Source organism: Haemaphysalis longicornis, unplaced genomic scaffold (genome assembly GCF_048455015.1).
Source record: "Haemaphysalis longicornis isolate Haplotype H1 unplaced genomic scaffold, Haemaphysalis longicornis Haplotype H1 scaffold_12, whole genome shotgun sequence".
NCBI classification, from domain to species: Eukaryota; Metazoa; Arthropoda; class Arachnida; order Ixodida; family Ixodidae; genus Haemaphysalis; species Haemaphysalis longicornis.
Window position 1 is genome coordinate 118,339,010 of NW_027526225.1, and position 18,376 is coordinate 118,357,385.

Below are 18,376 nucleotides of genomic sequence, written 5' to 3' on the forward strand. Positions count from 1 at the left end.
CTAGTAAGCACCTATCTATGCACAAAGAAGTCGGACCTCCGCTGTTCCAAAAAATTTCCCCGCTTTTGCTACCCACTAGGTTTAAAGTTTCTTCCTTCTAAATGCGACTCGAATTGGTTTGTGCTGTTAAGGGGCCCTGCAAATCAGCACTGTGATTGTGAAACAGGCATGTCTAGCTTGTACTTGGTCACTTCGGTACGTGCACAGCATGCATTTCTGAGCTGTCCAGAATGCCTTGCTGTTGAAAATGGTACGTCAACAGTCGGAACGCAGCATTACATCAGGAAGGTGGGGAGCTAGAGCATCAAGTTGGGTTTTGAAGCGACGACACCCAGGCTACGGTGTGCTCAGAGGTAAAAAGCTATGCAGTAATTTGGACAACCAGCAGCTCTTCATCAAGTGCCAAGATCAAAAACGTGCTGGTAGTTTCGTATTTCAGCTCCCTCTGAAAAGCAGGCTGTAAGGATTACTTAGCAACCACACCACCACGGCAAACGTGGGCACCACATTTAGGCAGGCCTTGCGGACAGCGCACCAGACCAAGCTGTGACAAAGAAGTAAGCATTTCCAGCAACTGGGCGAGAGGACGCACCAATTAACACCAGAGTTGGGTTAAACACACAGCCCTAGCATGCAGCCAACAGTATGTACTATATGGAAAGCCTTTTGGTGCTGGAAACAAAATGAATGCACGAGCCTGTTGTCTCGACGGGGAAGTCCATTCATCAAGTAGGATTTGTGAAATTGCTTAAACACAGTCACCTGATTTCTATGCTTTCTAAGATGTGTACACGGATATGTGGCTCTATCTGATGGGTGGGTCATTCACTGCTCCAATCCTCCCCACGCTCCCACACTCTACTAAATATGTGGCATGCTCTGCACATCAATGCACAGGTGGCAGTTTACGCTCATCCACTATTTTTCTCACGCTTTGTTCACGCCAGCATTTTAACTTTTCTTGCGACCCCCCTGTGCCCGTGCAAACTATTAAGAAGCACTGGTTTGCAAATATTTAACTGAGAACTAGAAAATTCCTATCTTTAAAGCTAGGGGCTTTATGATTTTTTCTCTGCTCACGGACCACACCCACTAGCTCTTTTATAACATGCATCTTCCCATTATATGTAAAGATGGCACCACAAATTTGCTCAATTCAGAAGTTTAAAATGACGTAGCCACACTGAAACTTCAGTGGGTGCTTTCGGGCAACTGTTTACCATTCAGGTCTGGCAACACGATGTGCACCAAACGTCGATAAAAATGCAAGCATCGTCTTTCAAGGGATCAAGGAGAGAACATACAACTTTGCTTTGTTTTAGCAGTCTTGCCCTTTTATAACACCTCCCGCCCTCGCCCTGTAGCAGAAAATGAAATTTAAACGCTCCCTCTGCATTGCATGTTTAACGACATCAGCAATGATGTAATAGAGAGAGGTGGCTGAAGCGTATATGTAGTTAGTATGTTGACCCCATTATGTAGCATCCACATGCTGCGGTCTCACAGGAACCAGAACTGAAGCTGCCATGATTCAAAAGTGCTGCAGTTATTTCTAGTACACCCATCGTCGTGGAGTCTCCCACTCCGGAAAACAACGTCGCCTTTCTTTTTTTTTTTTTTTTTCACAGTCTAGCACGACAAGGGCTTCCACCTTAGTAAACCACACGTGCACTTTGTCTTCACGGCCCTTCGAAAGCGCGTCAGCTGGGCGTAGAATCGCAGGGTGGGCTTACCAGGTAGGTGACGTTTTGCGAAACGGGCAAGTGCTCGTGCAGCGTGTGAAAGTGCGTGGCCAGCAAGGTGTGCGGGCAGGTGGCTGGCTCTCGGAGGAAGCTCTGGATGGTGCCCACCAGCAGCCCCATGCCGTTTGCCTGAAAAGGAAGGGGAGGGAGAGAGACAAGAAAAGTTCAGCTTGTTCCGCAAGGCTGCACACAGAAAGCTTCCTTTTGAAAGAAAGCGAAAAAAAAAAAAAAAAAAATTAATTTTAGAGCCTGCGTCTAAAGGACCATTTGGCCTTGAGGTTCAACATGACTCATAATTTATGGCTTGGGTATGATCCATCTTTCTGGTTAAAAGATGCAGTTGCGAGGTTAGGTTGTGTTGGGCTTGGCTAGACTAGGTTGTTAGATTAGGCTAGGTTGAGTTTAGTTTGTTTTTTGGATTTGTGCTGTTAGGCTACATTTGCTTAAGGTTACGCGAGGTTAGGTTAGGTTCAGCTAGGTCTAAATTAAGCTGGGCTAGGCAAGGCTATGTTACGTTTGGTGACTTGCTGAAAACATTTCCTTAAACAAAGCGTTCCCCCTTTTTGCATCATAAGCATTACAACTAGCACCTAAATGTACAGACGCTGATGGCAAATCACGACGACTGGAGGTGAGGCCACACACGCTGCAATCGGTGTTGCTTACCAACTTTGTTCCCTTGCCGAATTCATCCAGGACGACGAGCAAGTTGCCACTCCTGGCCTGGAAGATGTGGGCCATCTAAAGGAGGCAAAAGAGAAGGGACGGAATGTTGGAACAGAAGCTGTGCAAATTTCAGGCTGGCAATGTCCCTTCCTAAACGATGGGACGTTGACTTTCTAACAATGGGTTACGGAATGCACCATCCCAAGTCCCAAATCGTACTTTCACAGGGCTTTGAGGTAGCCTTGTGCAAATTAAGATGAGAGAAAAATTAGCCGATTTAGTTTCTTTTAAGCCCCATAGTTCTTTTGTTAATCTCTGTTCAAACAATGCATAAATATCAGCCCAGCTGATTAAAAGAAGACAACAACATAGCTGACGCAATATTTATTACTATGTTGCTGTTCAGTTATTACAATATGTTACAGGTTAAAACCAAAGAGCACCATTTCTCAACACCAGGGGCGAGACAGCTGAAACAGATTCAGGAGCAGTTTTCGGAGCCACAAAACATCAATTTTGGGGCACAAGAAGCTTGATTTGGAACAGTTACCGACATTTAATGCGTTGCCTTAGATGCCTAAAAAACACATTCGTAGCAAGTTTGGTGGACGAGACCACTTCTGAAACAGTTTGAAATACACAAAACAGTGAAACAGCCTTTCGGGAGTGTTTTTTTGCTCAGTATCACTATAAGTCAAAAGCTTTTTCACAATCCAAAAATGCTGTGTAGAAAGGTTTATAATACTGAGAAATTTTTCGATTACCTGGTTTATAGCATAAATATGATCTAAAGTTTAGAAACATTTTTAAATCTGGCGTGTTCCCTTGGCTGTTGAATGTCTCAGCAGAGTCCTTCAATGCCTTTCTAGTCATGAAACTTCGCCATCAACCAAATGTTGCGGATCGGACACCTCGTTGCGGGTGCGCCGCCAGGAAACGAAGCCGTGGGACCCCTGATTGAACGACCCTTTTAATGGCGATGACTTGCCTACAATGATAATGATGCTCATGCCCTCGAGCCAGGAGCCACATCTTCTTCCTCTACGATTTCCAACATTCTCCCGGCCACAAAACAGATGTGAAAAAAACATTAAGTTCTAAGTTCTCCTGGCAAGTTCTTGAGTTCTCCTGGCAAAAACATAGCACCACAGTTCTAGGCAAAAACACGACATACAGGGCAGTTCAGACTGGATTGTCTTTTCGGCCCTTTTGCTGATTGCTTCCGTTTCTCGGTCGTGGAACCTCGAGCTTCATCTTGCAATGAGTCGTTCAGCTTGACTGCTGGTTTCCTTGACCAGAACCGTCGACGTGTACGGTTGTCCCGCTCGAGCGATGCGCTGCCGTCTGACATCTACCGAAGGCAACGAAAAGAGATGACCTCACGGAGATGTTTATCTTCAAGGGCACTTTTTTCTTGATCTTTGAGAATCGTTCGCAGTCCAAAATGCCCTTCAGTGTCTTTTCCGCGATCGTGCGCCGGACAATTCAGTTCCAGAAGTCCACTCGGTGATTCGCTATGGGTCGTTTTCATGGTCTTCGTGATGCAGGCGTTGTGGATGTCCGCGTTAGTGTCCACTTTTCGAAGCCCCTTCGTCTGAAGGACGCCAACCATTACTTGCTGGCGGCTAGATATCGACTTGGTGGCCTGCGTCTGCACCGGGAAATTGAAGTTGTGGCCAGTGTGCTTCTGGTCTTTCTTCACTCTGCATGCATAGTGAGGGTCGCACATGACAGTTGCATGTCTCCCCTTGCACATCCTGCACCATATATTTCGCCGGCACTCCTTCGATCGATGGCCCACCATCGTGCATCTATAGCATCGCATAGCTTTCGTGAGCCGCCGCTTCTTTTCAGGAATGCTCATAGAAGCATGGCATGCCTCGGTCACGTGCTTTGGCGATCTGCAAAAAAAGCACACGTTTCGTTTGAGCATCACATCTTGGTAGGCGTGTAGAACGGACGTTGATTGGCTGTTGCTTTGTAGAGGGTCGCTTGAGTCTGCCGAAGTTTCCAGTGGAGCACTTCTCTCTCTCGCCTCGAGCTCAATTTGCAAGTACCACAAAAGTTGCTCCAGTTGGTGGCACGCCGTCACGTTTGCATCACCAGAAGACGATGCCGTAGCCGTTGATTTGGCTTGGAGGCGGACGTGTCGGTGAAACGCCACAACGATCTCTTCCGGCAAAACCTCGAGCAGGATGTCGTATAGCATCGCCGAGAAGCTGCTCGTTGGGACGTCCAACACGTTCAGGCATCGGACATTCAGCTGAACACAGTCATAAAGCCTGCGCAGCTCCTTGTCCTCCGAGTGAGACGTCACGGGCTGTAGCTCGCGGAGGTTTCGAAAATGCCGCTGTATGATACGGCTCTTGTCGCCGAACCTGTCCTTCAGCAGCTGAACGGCACTTTCATAACAGGCCTCCGTTGTTGGCAGCCCGGCGATGGCAGCTGCTGCTTCACCCGACAAGTAGTTTCTGAGGTAATGAAACTTATCGGTAGCGGTGAGAGCCGGGTTGGTGTGGACTGCGCCGTTGAATTGCTCCCAAAACGACGTCCAGCTACACACGTCTCCATGAAAGGGCTGGATGGTGAGCATGGGCAGACGGGGTCCAGAGATCTGAGATGGAACCGTCGTTGGGGCCTGTGGCATGCTAACCGCAGCCGAGGGGGCAGGTTGCGCCGTGTCGCTGACGCCGAGTTCCTCGAGCCGGTACGTAAGGCGAGTCAGAGCCTCGAGCGTCTGGTCGTTGTAACGGGCCGCCGACTCGTACTCCCTTTCCAGCTCCTCGACAGGAACCGCGTCCTCGACCTGGGCGTCGATCTTGCTAAGCTCCTCGCGGCTAGCCATGAGCTTGTCCAACACGAGGACAGCCGGGGGCGTGGTCAGAGCACATTTGGCAGGGAACGGACCATGGAGTAAGATAAAACAGACGCTCGCCGCCTTATCAGCAGTGCGCTTTCGCTTTACGTGTCGTGGGCCGCTCAAATGGACTTGTCATTTTGTGAGTGGCGAAAAAATTTGGTGCGAACGGGCATGCTGCTACTGTGCTCCTGCCTGCCGGTCTGGCTACAGAGCAGCGGCGGCTGCCCGATGCCCTCCGATCTGTGGTGGCACCCCTCGCGGTAGCCTTTGTCCCTGTACGAAACTTGGCCGGGAGTTTCATGACCAGAGAAGCATTGAAAGACTCTGGTCTAAGGTTGCACTTATGCGCTTGAGATTCTTTTCTAAGAATTACTCTCAAAGCACGACCTGCACTACCTTCTCACAAACTTACTTTAAGGGGAGACATAGCTCTTAAAATTATTTCTTTTAATTTTTATGTAAACTCTGTAAAACTTGTCAGCCTTGCTGCCTTTTCCCGACTGATTTCAATTATGGCATTATTTTTTTATAGTTGGTCAATTAGTTCCTGAGATAATTGAGGTAATTAGCCATTTTTGGAGGAACAATAGACAAAACTATGTTGGTCATAAAACTGTAATCTTTACATTTTCCAATACTATGTTTTCTCAGTTACACTGTCAGTTTTTTTATGTATCGCTTGGAACTAATTTTACAGCTCATTAAACTTCAGTGTTTGAAGTGGGCTCCTTGCCAGTGGTTCCACCAAGGTTTAATGAGTTGTAAAATTAGTTCCAAGTGATGCATCAAAAAACTGATTCTCTTATTGCATTCACCAGGGTTCATAGCGTTAGAAAATGTAAAGATTACAGTTTTATGACCAACACAGTTTTGTCTATTGTTCCTCCAAAAATGGTTAATTACCTCTAATTATCTCAGGAACTAATTGACCAACTAAAAAAATAATGCCATATTTGAAATCAGTGGGGGGGAAAGCAGCAAGTCTGACAAGCTTCACAGAGTTTAGTTAGAAATTAAAAAAGCTTTTTAAGAGCAGTGTCCCCCCTTAGTTGTGTTGAGGCAGCGTGCATAAACAACACAAAGTGCCGTTAAAAACACCAAATTGAAGAACGCTGCTGTAGTAAAGTGTTTTTTTACCATCTCAATGCTGAACGTATTATTTTTGTAATTCCACAGAGCATTGTATGAGTGAGTGTAGAGCCATGGCAAAAGTTGCAAAAGGCGAGGTGACGATCGTTGCACCCCACCGGCTCGCCTATTTCCATCCTCACGACACACGTTTACCCAGATTGAAAACTGAGTAACGTTGCTATATGTCTATCCACCCTGCTTTTATCAGCAAATTTCCCATCAGATGTTTAATTATCATTACCCGCTTGCAATAGTAACCAGCCCTGCTATAGAGCGCTGCCCAAACACGTCGCGGTGATGCAACGAAAGCTGCAACTTGCATTGACTGTTCCATTCCCAGGGCTCACGAGCTCGTTGTCAAAAAGAGCCACGTTAACTCAGCATTTTGTAACATCGCAACAAGCCCAAAAGTTCCTTTAATGAACCCCGATTACAGATGGAGGCACCGCATAACTCACTCAAGGACAAACAAACCATGGCAAAGTCGTGGGCACCACGTTCTTTTCAATGATCTCCGTCTTTCGAACAGCGCAACTCCCCGTAATCTCGCACGCGTACTCAAGCATTATGCCCCCGTTAACGTAACTGTACCCCAACAGATAAAATGACTAAACGAGAGTCCAACTGACCGTGGAACCTAAACAAGTGAAAATATCGGCGAGGCGCATCCCTTGAACCACAGTCATTCCATGCTCTTCTGGTCACGAAACTCCGGCCGAAGTTTCGGGACTCCGCTTCAACTAAGCAGCAGTCACTACACCTGGAGGGCATATTCTTGGTTGTCATAGTGACGCCCAAATGGGAATTCTATTTCAGCAAACGAGGCCAGAGATCCAATCACGCTGTAGAAGCTATTGTTTGCTTCGTTTCACCCGACTGCCGTTTGAGCATTTGCAGCACTTGAGAGACAATAAGAGAGCTGACCGAAAGGCAGAAAATGAGGGCTCGGTGCATCTAGCAACACCAAGGTCTCACCAATCTGTCCCTGCTAAGAACAGCACCACCTATGGAAAATCATGTTGTCAGCACCGCATTCTCCCCCTTTGAAACTGACGTGAGTGCCAGAACCTTACCTTTCCAGGCTGGTTTAAAGCAGTTTGGTGAAATGTCTGCAATTTTCACGCTTTTGGAGCATAAAAACGGAACTGTATCAAAACTGCGCAATATGCGCAACTGTCTCATTCCTGCAGCACTGACAAGTTGTACGCATTTCTAGCAACTTTGACTAACTGAGAAGAGGCATTGCTACTGCTTTTTAAATTCTGTAGGCAGTGGTGCAAATTGTAGAGGACTACGGGAAGTGGGGGTGAGAAGTGTATGGACCCCCTTCTAGGCCACCATGCCTGGCTTGTGTTTGCACGTGGTCGGGCCTGGCCTGGCTGGTGAGGGTGGCCATCTCTACTGGCGGCGTAGTGATGAACATGCTATCTACCCGGCCGGTATCCTTGACTGGCACAACATTTCTGCGATACCACGACTTGCAAACAAGGGCTTCGGAGAACAGACCCTCATTGGTGCGTTCTCCGACCAATTGGGGACCCTCTTTCCACACAGCCCAGTTCGAAAATGTGCGCCATTTTTGAGGGGACGCTGCTTGGAGGTTGGATCGACATTGGTCGTCGGGGTAATCAGCAGCCAAGATGACAGATACCCAGGTTGAGTTCGTATACGACCCAGTGATTGAGCAGAGTGCTTTGACCTTCACCATGAGCGCAGTCATACTGCTGTTTGGTAAAGTGCCTGTACTTATCAGCAACAAAACTATACCTTTGTTATTGAAGCGCTGAAATTCGCCTATCATGCACAGTAACTCAAACCTGGGGTTGCGTCTCCTGATTCCTCTAGAGCTAAGCAACTAGTATAGCTTCGCAGAAAAAAAAACTCCACACGATTAAGCTCGAGCTTAAACAGATCCGCTGTTAAAATAATACCAACTGCCAGGAGCTGCATACAAGTCAGCGATTCCATAGAAAGCTTTCGTTTGCAACAAGACTTCAACCCAAGCCCTGTGACCAGTACCTGGTTCAGTTGCATGCCGAAAGAGGACAGTCCGTGCAGCAGCGACTCTTCCGAGTACATGCAGGTGAGGATGGCATCCACAGCCCCAATCTCCGCTGACTCTGCCGGAACGAAGCTCCCAATGTGGGCCATGTACACTATCAACGCCACCTGAATGGATAAAAAGGAAGGAACCTCGTGTTTCAGGGAATCAAGTAAGGCCATTTTATCTCCACAGCAACTGCAAAGGTAAAACAACCCAGCATCAGCTCAACCCTGCGGCATCAATTCAGCAGTGCTTGAATACATATAATAGTCTGTTCTTGCCATCTCAGTTCATCCTCATTTCATACAATCAAAACCTAGGCATGTTCAAATGGTGACTGTTGCCGTTGAAGCACTACAAAGCAATTAACAGCTTCATTCAAACAGCTTCAAATCGAAATGACTATTTTGCAGCTACAAATACAGAGCCTGATATTTACGATCTCTCCGGCATGTCTCAACCGGTCAAAAGAAGGTATATCGGAGAAGTTGTAAAGACTGTTCACTAGAATAAATCAAACAAACAAAAAAGCTAGCCTGCAGCTGTGTGATTTACAAGATGATGATATATTTAAAGTAGTAGCCACTTTTACCCCATCAGGCAAGTCCAACTAGGGATGGACGACTAATACTGATCAAACAGGGCTGCCTTTTGCCCACATGGTCAGCATGTATGTTCACCTGCCGTCGCATGTCCCACTGAATTTTTTTTCCTATTTTTCTGCCAATAAAGATTCAATAGAGATAATAATGTCGTAATGCACTTCACAAATATGACTTACTATAGTTACTACTATAATATGACTTACTATAGCTAGTATTTGTGTGTGGAGTCGCTTTTCTTTTGTTTTGTGTCCCCAGTTTTTACTGCAACAGTTTATCAAAAAGTGAAATCCTAATTAGCCCAGCTATAGCACCTTGTACTATAAATTCCCTAAAATTTTAAAATGTCACAGAGATGTTGCAGCAATTCTTTGATCTTCTAGTTTGTTTCTGCTTAGATTTTACAGGTGTCTATTTTGTTGTGGTAAATTTTGTTTACATAAAAAGCCTCTTTTTTCACGATTGAACTCAACCCCCTTTGAGCCTTCTCAGACATTTATGCTTTGGGCGAGCAGGTCGAAAATCCCATTAAAGCTAGCCTGTACACACAGGCACAAAGTAGTTTTTACTCAACCATTAACACACACACAAAAAAAAGGAAAGAAAATATCAGTCCAGAGAACTGCTGTCACCCGGCCTGTGCTCAAACAAGATTGACCACAAAATGCCCCCCACGTGCAAGATCCAAACCCAAACGACCTAAGGGTTTGAAAGAATCGCTTAACGAAAACGGCAAAAGATCGTCTCGCAGCATCCCGGACAGCTTGCTGACCTGCTTCATGTAGACGCTCTTGCCGCAGTTGTTGGGTCCCGTGATCACCTTGACCTTCGGGTGGGGACCACCACTGGCGAAGGTGTTCGCTACGAAGCTGGTCGCTGCCGTCTCCACCAGAGGGTGCCTGCCAAGAGACGAGAGCAAGACAACGGGATTGGATTGGCTGCGTCTTGCACGAGCGCTTTTGCCTCACGCCCTTCCTCTCACCTCCCACCGTTGATGGTGATCACAGGGCCGTTGCTGAGAACCGGTCTGACGTAGTTGTGTTCGCGTGCCACCACCGCCAGCGAAAGAAGCCTGGGGAGAAGGCGTTTTTATTTAAATAAGCTTAAAGGAGTACTAACACAAAATTTTCATGTTACGTTTATTTCGCTGCTATGCATGCCTACCAGCCCACTAATCATAGAATGACACATTAGACGGTCGCGCACAGTGTAAACATTCATTTACGGCGTCGTTCATTCGTGTCGGTTTCGGTTTCGACAAAACAAACGCCGAGTGGCCCCCATGACAGGAGGTATCGCGTGACGTCACCATTCTTGCTGTAACGCTGCCGCTCTGGACGCGCGCGAGCGAGCACACGTGCGCGCCCAGACCGGCCGAGGTCTTCACTGTCCCCACGCGCCCAGGCGGCATGACGTCAGTCCCAAAACCATGACATGTACACACGCCGGAGCAGCGTGCGCCAACCACAGCCAGCACGTCGGCTTCGTCACGGGAGCCCTGAAGTCAGCAGTTTGGGGCAAGTAGCAGATGATGTCATGTCAGCCCATTCTGGGCTTTCTCATGCGGGCAAAGATTAAAATCGATTTAGAATGTGTTACGGCAAACGGTTGCCGTTGAAACTTGCTGGGAGGTATCTCCTGATAAAAAGGAAGCACTTTACATAGTTATCTCAGCTTTGAAGTTTCGTGTCAGTACTCCTTTAATATTAACAGTAACAAAGTTAAGACCCTATTCCACAAACATGCAGTGCAAATCTGGCATTTTGAAGTAGCTGGTTATGCCCCTTGAGATCACACTGTTTGCTGACAGAGAAACGAAGCGGTCATCTAAAGATACACTAAAAATCACTTGCCACACACTTGTGCGCAGCTCAATTGTGCAGTTGTAGCAACACAATCTCTCATTCTAGCACAAAGCAAGAGTCTATTTGTTACTAAAACTTTGAACATGAATTATAGATAGCAGCTTACTTTTATGGCTGCTCTGAGAGAGTGATTAGCCCATGCCTTTACACTTCTTTTAAGAACAGAGGGTAAGCCAACCTCCCATATATTTTGAGTCTTATTTAAGAACCTTTGTTTCAGCAACTACTGTGTGTAGCACATTCCGGTTTGTTTCGTTTTATTCGCCATTTTGTTTTCACCGTTTTTCACCATTTTTTTACGACCACACGCTTGTGTTATTTTTCCTGAAGAAAACAGTTTGGTAAAAATTAGCTATTGAGTATCTGTGTACCATTCTAGTTCCGATGCTGTGCATTGTTGTGTAATTTATGCTGGTTAAAGCACAACCCCGTCTCATCAAGTTGTATAATAGACCAAAACATCTAACTTCGAGATACTGAGGGTCAAAGACAAAATGCATGCTGACTTTGCCCCCCCTCCCCCTTTTCCCAGGAAGAAGTTTCCCCGAACCATTACTCTGACAACCAGCATCCAAATAGTCACTGCAAGAGTTGGCTTTTTGCTTCTTCGCTTGTCTTCTTGTTAATCTTTGTCTCGTCTTGCGCCTCTCCCTGGGCAAGGTAAACTCGATGACACTCCCCCTGACCCAAACCCTTGCGACGTGCCAAATGCGTTGCGGACGTAACACGGTTCATGCAGGCTTCGTTGAACGTAAGCAACGCATCACAGGCGGCAGTTTTGAGCATGTCCATTCTGAGGAATGCATTAAGTTCACTAAAGTTTGCCGCCTCCTCAACATTACCTGCAGGCGCAACTGCTTGTATTGGCACTTCAAAGAAAGTCCACATACACCAGAGCATAACCGCTTGCAGTATAGGTAACATTTTGTCTTGGTGACGAAGTAGAATTAGGAGATCGAAGCACTTGCTGCAGGAGGCTGTTCTTCCCCTGGTTTCGAAAAACACAGTCCTTCTGGCTCAAGCAAAATGCGGAAAAAGAGTTGAGGCGCTGTGTATTGCTAAGGAAGGTCTGAGCATTCCATAAGGTAAAAAAAAAATTTTATTTTTAAAAAATTTTGCCCTACTCTGTGCCTTCAAGGCTGTTAGTTTAAGTGAACACACAAAATCACACTCTGTACAAGTCTTAAAAGGGATATGGGGTGAATTTTCCGAAATCGTACGCATGGATGCACTGTGGAAAAATTTTAACCCTTGCAATGCAATCTTTGACAATTTAGTTAAATTCTAAAGCCTTATTTCACCTGTAATGTGTGGCAAAAGAGAAAAACACTGTACGCAATTCACAGCCACTGCAGCAACTGCCATTGACATCAAGCTGCTTTGCAATGTGTTTTCATGCCATCTCAAGTCTCAAAATTCTGCTTTTTCACCAACTTCCTGGTCAAATCGATTTTTTGCTTGAGCACACACAGGCGGTTGTACAGGTTATTAAGCAAGCTAGCAATTCCACTTAATTCAGCGCTCCAGATTTGCCAGTGTTGGGGGAGGAGGGTGCAAAGAAAAATGAAGTTCGAATGCACTTTTTTCATTATTAAATGCATGTTAATCGTTCATAAAAACTCAGTACATAGCCAATGAATTATAGACTATAATTCAACAAGGTGGTTATGCAATTTTCGCAACTCCCTGCAGTCTTTCTCTGCCCAGTAGAAATTTCTTCCGCATCTCAGCTACTCTGAGACTTCTAAATTAGATTCATTTTGAAGCTAGCTTACGCATCAAGTTCTCCACAGTTGGCGACAGCTTCCAGCAAAACTTCTGACTCTTCGAGGATCATGTTCTGGACTTTGTGCATGATCTCAGTTTCCCGGTCTGCATATTGTCAAGGGGGGGAACACAGGATTTTAAATTTCAACAGAGGCAGAAAGCAGTACCTTTTAAAATCAGGCATTTGAACAAATAAAAAATAAAAATCAATTATTAAATGTAAATTGAAATCAAAAGGACATAACTCAAAAACTTAATCTCCCAGTTTTGAAGTAGACACGAAATGTCCATTCAGAAGACTAATCGAAACCCCTTTTTTTTTTCGTCAATTATTATAACCAACCTGTCTCCACTACAAGCCCTGGTTGAATTTCACTTACACAATACTTCATGGGTTTCAAACCAACATGCCAATACAAATTTTGCTTCACTGTAAAACTGTAGGGATGTTTAACATTTTAAAATTATAGTTAAATAATTCTTTCCATTTTAATGCTTTTCGTCGCAACTGAAAACCCCTTCATAAGTTTAAAACTGCTGACATATCCTCACACATACCGACCTTCTTTACACCTACCTTAGATGTGTTGGGCGATCAATACTATCTACAAAAACGCGTAAACGTACAAGCATACACCCCAACCTGGCATAATTTCCATCGCAATCAATTTCATGCATTAATAAGATGCAACATTTTCCAGCACTGCACTTACCAATCATTTCGTAGAGCGTGTCACCCAGGAGCGCATCTAGGGCTGAAGTAAAATACATTCAGCGGTTAAAATCACCAATATCACAATAAGCAGTCTTGTTATGCAGAGACAAAATAGTGCAGACGTACTTTTCATTGTGGCTGTTTTGAAGTAGCTCTTGTTGTCACAAGTGAACTGCAAAAGAAGTGAAACAGGCAATTGTTCTTTCCTTATATGAATGGGTACAAAGCGTACACTTTTTGCTACAGTGCTTTCCAGACACCCACTAAGCAAGGTTCAAGCATAAATTACTCAACAATTTATGCCGCAATATTTCCGCCACACTGACGACACTGCTGACAATTACACTGCAAACTCAAAAAGCCACGCTGCAAGTGCTATGGTCATAAAAGATCGGCGTGCTGTACATACAGCAGTTACAAAAAGCGTGTCACTTATTAAAACAAAATGCGTCATATGTGGTGCCCTTAAGTCACAGGCTGTGCATTTTGTTAAAGCAATGTTTAATCCTCAGCTACGTGAAGCTCGACATACAATACATGCTACTATTTCGAAGGACTGGTTCTCAAGGCTTGTTTGGTTAGCGATACCACTGTCATCGGTGTCGTGCCACAAAATTACAAACCCACGCTTGCCCGTCCAACGATCAGCCACTCAAGTTTAGGGCACAATCTCTATAACAAAGTAACATCAGCCACGGATCCCCTACGGCAGTGATGGCAGTCACGTCCCATTCATGGTTTTTTTAAAAACATGATATCTAGCCATATCATGAAACAGGCCGTATTACGAGTCTGTTCGTGTGCCTAACTTCCAGTCCCCAACTATGTTCACAAATTTTTCCCGCACATAGAAAGCTGACGCACTTCTTGACCAAATAAAACATTGCTGAACCACTCGCCGATGATTGACCTGCTTATCCCAGCGTTAGCATGGCAATTTGGGCTGGTTGGTGCGCACTATCTGAATCGAAAACAGTGCTAATAGATGGGACGAAGGACACCTATTAGCGCTGTTTTGGATTCAGATAGACCGCTTATCACAAAGCAAGGCGTTCATCAAAATGGCCCCGGGAGTCCTACGCAGTCTACTTACCATGAACTGGAGGCCTGGCTGCTCAGTGCTGCATTCACTCTGCGAAATCATCAGCAGGTAGCCAATCTAAAGACAAAGACGTGTCACGTGATCAACACCCAAAATACCAACTTCCTTGAAAAATTGCCTAGACAGGAGGACATTTATAAAGCTCAAGAGTAGTTGCCCAGAAACTGCCAAAGTAGGTATGGCTATACAGTCGAATTTGGATGTATCGAATTATTGTCTATATCGAACTCATAAATTATCCCCTTGAAAATTCTGTGTAAAAGTATAGGAATTCGTACGTTTATATCGAACCGTATTTTTCCTGACATTGGGTATATCGAACGCCGCGCGAGCTGGAAGGTGCTCTTCGGCGGTCGCTGCACCCCCGATTGAGGTTGAGGAGGATGTAGAAGAATGCGCGGGCATGGCGAAGACTGGCTCGCAGAACTAATCCCCCCTACCGGAACGAATTTGCGCTTGCCCAGTCGGGCCCCCGCTACCGGCCGCCGTAGCGTTAGCGAACGGAGCCCGGTATGCTACATCTCTCTAGGCACACAAGCCCGAACGCTCGGAAAATATGACAGTGTGACGTAAGGATGCCCCGACTGCGCACATTCTTTTTTTTTTTTTTTTTCCGGCTGCGTACGTTCCCCGGCTTGCCGAAAAAGAATTTTTTTCTCTCTCTCTCTGGATCTGTCTTCCCCCGATGTCGTCTCGGAAAAGGGAAGAGGGAACGAAGGCGCTGACGGCCTCCTCCTTCTTTTGCATTTTGCTGCTGTTGCTGCTGTTTGGCGAGTTGTCCCGCACCTTTCGGAGATCACTGTTTCTCTCGGAGATGACCATCGCGAGCGCTTTGTTGGAGTCCGTTCAGAGAGCCTTGGAATTGTTACCTTCAAAGTTCTTGTGGTACGTGCGCGCTGTTCTTCTTTTGCGTGCGTGTTGTGCATGGTGTGCGAAGGCGCAGCGTACTGCTGGAATTTTCTAGTTGTGCAGCCTCGAAAAGATCGAGACCAGCGTCTTTAATTTCATTTCCAGGACGAAGAAGTAGGCCAAGATCAGCTATTTTTTTTTTTCACGAAATTAAAGCGTCCTGTTGCGTCGTGAGTGCGGAATTAGTTGTCATCGGTAAGTGATTGTCCGCCATAGGTGAGGTCTCAGAGCCCATATTTTTTACATTGAATTTTTCATATACCGAACTATTTCGCGATCCCCTTGGAGTTCGATATATCCGTGTTTGACTGTTCGGCAGCCGCACGCATGAATTGAGAGCAACAGTGGGTAGGCTTTTGTCATGCAATATGACGATGGGTGGAATTAGAAAATGATGAGGCATGACATTTGAACAAGGCTTTATCATCGTAGTGCAACACACAGAGGAAGAAAAAATGGGATGCTGTGAGCGCTTGTGTCATCCCGTCATTTCTTCTGTGGGTATTAGTACACCATGATAAATCCTTTGCTCCAACCAGTCTCTTTGTTTTACTTACCATATTTTCAGGTCTATAAGTCCCCTCCCTCAAAACGGCAGTTTTTCCAAGGTAAACAAAAAAAAAACGTATTCAAGTCGCATCGGTGTATAAGACACAAAACGCAATTGTTAATCAGGTAAATTCATACAGGATCAGTTCGTTAAAAGTGCAGCGAAAGTACATGGTGGCGGCGGCCGCTGCCTCTGAACGCATCCCCCGGTAAGCAGTGCTAGACACATGCACCTCCCATCCAAAGTATAGACAGAACTAGCTTCTCAAAAATGGTTTATCGATACACACAGATGGCATGTACTTACAGACAGCATTTAGGGCAAAACCATCTAAGCCTTCTTCCTCCAACTCGCTAACAAATAATTCATTTAGACCATAGAGCTACGTCTCTTAACGTGCACTGACATTACGCAGCACACAGGCACCTTTTCGAGTGTGGACCACGCGCGGCTGCCACGTACCAAATTTATTCCATACTTAATTAAGTCGCACCGGTGGATAAGACGCACCAACGAAATATTGAGGAAAAATAAAAAAACGCAACTTATACACTGGAAAATACAGTAAACAAGGCTCCCCACGACCAAGCTTTGAATCTGCACACTTTCTTTAAGGCACTAAGATATTTTAGACCAAAACTTTCCCTGCAACTGTTACATTCAGTGCTTCTTTTGACACCCTAGAACTTTGCAATCAAAATCTTTCGACTACATCCACTCACTAAGAGTTATTTATTTTGCAATGTAAAATTAAAACTACACGGCTTATACCACCATGAATTCCTATTACTTTTCTACTAAAAATCCAACCTTTATGTTTAAGCTATGTGTGTGTAGGTACACGCAAAAAATTCAGTTAGGTTGGCAAAACAAAATCATCCTGCGCATGAAAATTCGAGTCGACACAGATTTAGGGATGTTGAAGAGGCAAAGTAGAGTAGAGCTGGGGATATGCCATTCCCAGATAGGCACAAGCCAGGCATTTCTGGAGCGACGCAGAAAGATAACACGTTAATATGCCATGCAGTGCCCCTAAACCAAATTAGAAAAAAACAAACCACTTTTATTTACAAAAAGATTGCGTAGAAATTAGCTAAAAGAACATTTCACAGTAAAAAAATTCACGGGTGTTGCAAAAATTTTAGCAGCACTGCTGGGGCTCAAACCCTGGTTGTTCGTGACAACGGCCAAGGCCCTACCCCTAGACTACTAGACCTCGCTCAGAGCAGAGATGCAATCTTGTACCAAAATCTGCACGTGCAAGAGGAGCAAATATGGCGAGAAGAGCTCTCCACCTGCGGTAGGTAGATGACCTGGCAGTTCGTGATGCTGGGGTCAAGCTTCTCCAGTTCCCCGTACGCAATGCGGGTCAGGAGGTCAGTGAGACCATTGTAGATGCGCTTCTCTGCACAAGGACACGAGTTATTAATGTCGATACGACATTTAAAACATTTTGCACGTCACAGCACCCTAAAATAGGTTACATCGTTACTTACTCTCATCCAAGTCTTGGTCGATTCCACGGTTGACAACAAATCGCTCTACAGCCTGGGATTCCTCAAAGTCAAGCTAAAGCGATAGACAAAAAAACAAAACCTTTGCAGGAGAAGCACCACCATTAACAGTGCTATCATCATCACCATGACATGAAGCGGCTATGCCTTGCCGAGAAGCTGATGATGATGATCGTTAGAGTTTTTGGCGCAAGGCCAGCTGGGGCAAAGAGCGCCAAACAAAAGTATCTAAAATAAAATATAGGCTACTAGAGCCAAAATAACAATAAAATCAATTAACGGCAATGGTGATGGCTGGTGTATAGGGCCAGATATGATTATGCGTGATAGGAGATGAGGTTTAAAAACTTGACGTCGGACAAATACTCAAACACACGTTTCACGGAAACAATGGCATCATCACCTAGGAAAAACGATGGATGTAGGGGAATATGTTGTCTGTAGAGTTCTCTGAAGTGTTTGTGTCGTGTTGTGTGAAGTGCCTTGCATGTGATTAGTATGTGCACTACGGATAGGGCCTCTCCGCACCTGCCGCACTGGGGTCTAGAAGATCCCGTCAGCAGATACGAGTGCGTCGCATGGGTGTGCCCTATCCGCAGCCTACCCAAGGCGACTTCCGTGTGTCTGTTGTGTGAGTCAGTTGTGTACCGTCCCAAGTGTGGCTTTATTACATGTAGTTTGTTGTCTGTCTGTTCGTCCCAGTGTGTTTGCCATGTTCTGCGCAGGTGTTGTCTTATGTGTGGCTTGAGGTCTGTGTAGGGTACCGTTGTAATGTCCACAGTGTTCCTGAGTGCAGCCGCACCGGCCCTCTCGTCTGCCAACTCGTTCCCAGAGATCCCTGCGTGTCCTGGGCCCCAGCAGAGGACCACCTCATGCTTTTGTGCATACACGGACATGATAGTGCAGAAT

General features: G+C 45.6%; 1 protein-coding gene across 2 annotated transcripts in view; it reads right to left on the bottom strand.

Annotated features, from left to right (window-relative positions):
• The window catches only part of LOC144163379 (mutS protein homolog 5-like), a 41,742-nt gene that overhangs the window by 6,338 nt on the left and 17,028 nt on the right, over positions 1-18,376 (bottom strand). For both annotated transcript variants that reach the window (XR_013320901.1, XM_077694349.1), the window contains exons 14-24: positions 17,450-17,522; positions 17,249-17,358; positions 14,486-14,551; positions 13,519-13,564; positions 13,391-13,432; positions 12,686-12,782; positions 10,028-10,117; positions 9,818-9,944; positions 8,419-8,568; positions 2,409-2,483; positions 1,734-1,871 (exon numbers count right to left, since the gene is read on the bottom strand). Coding sequence is in view for 1 of the 2 variants with exons in the window: in XM_077694349.1 (XP_077550475.1) it covers positions 1,734-1,871; positions 2,409-2,483; positions 8,419-8,568; positions 9,818-9,944; positions 10,028-10,117; positions 12,686-12,782; positions 13,391-13,432; positions 13,519-13,564; positions 14,486-14,551; positions 17,249-17,358; positions 17,450-17,522 (1,014 nt within the window). In the remaining variant the exon portion in view is untranslated. The remainder of the gene's footprint in view (positions 1-1,733; positions 1,872-2,408; positions 2,484-8,418; positions 8,569-9,817; positions 9,945-10,027; positions 10,118-12,685; positions 12,783-13,390; positions 13,433-13,518; positions 13,565-14,485; positions 14,552-17,248; positions 17,359-17,449; positions 17,523-18,376) is intronic.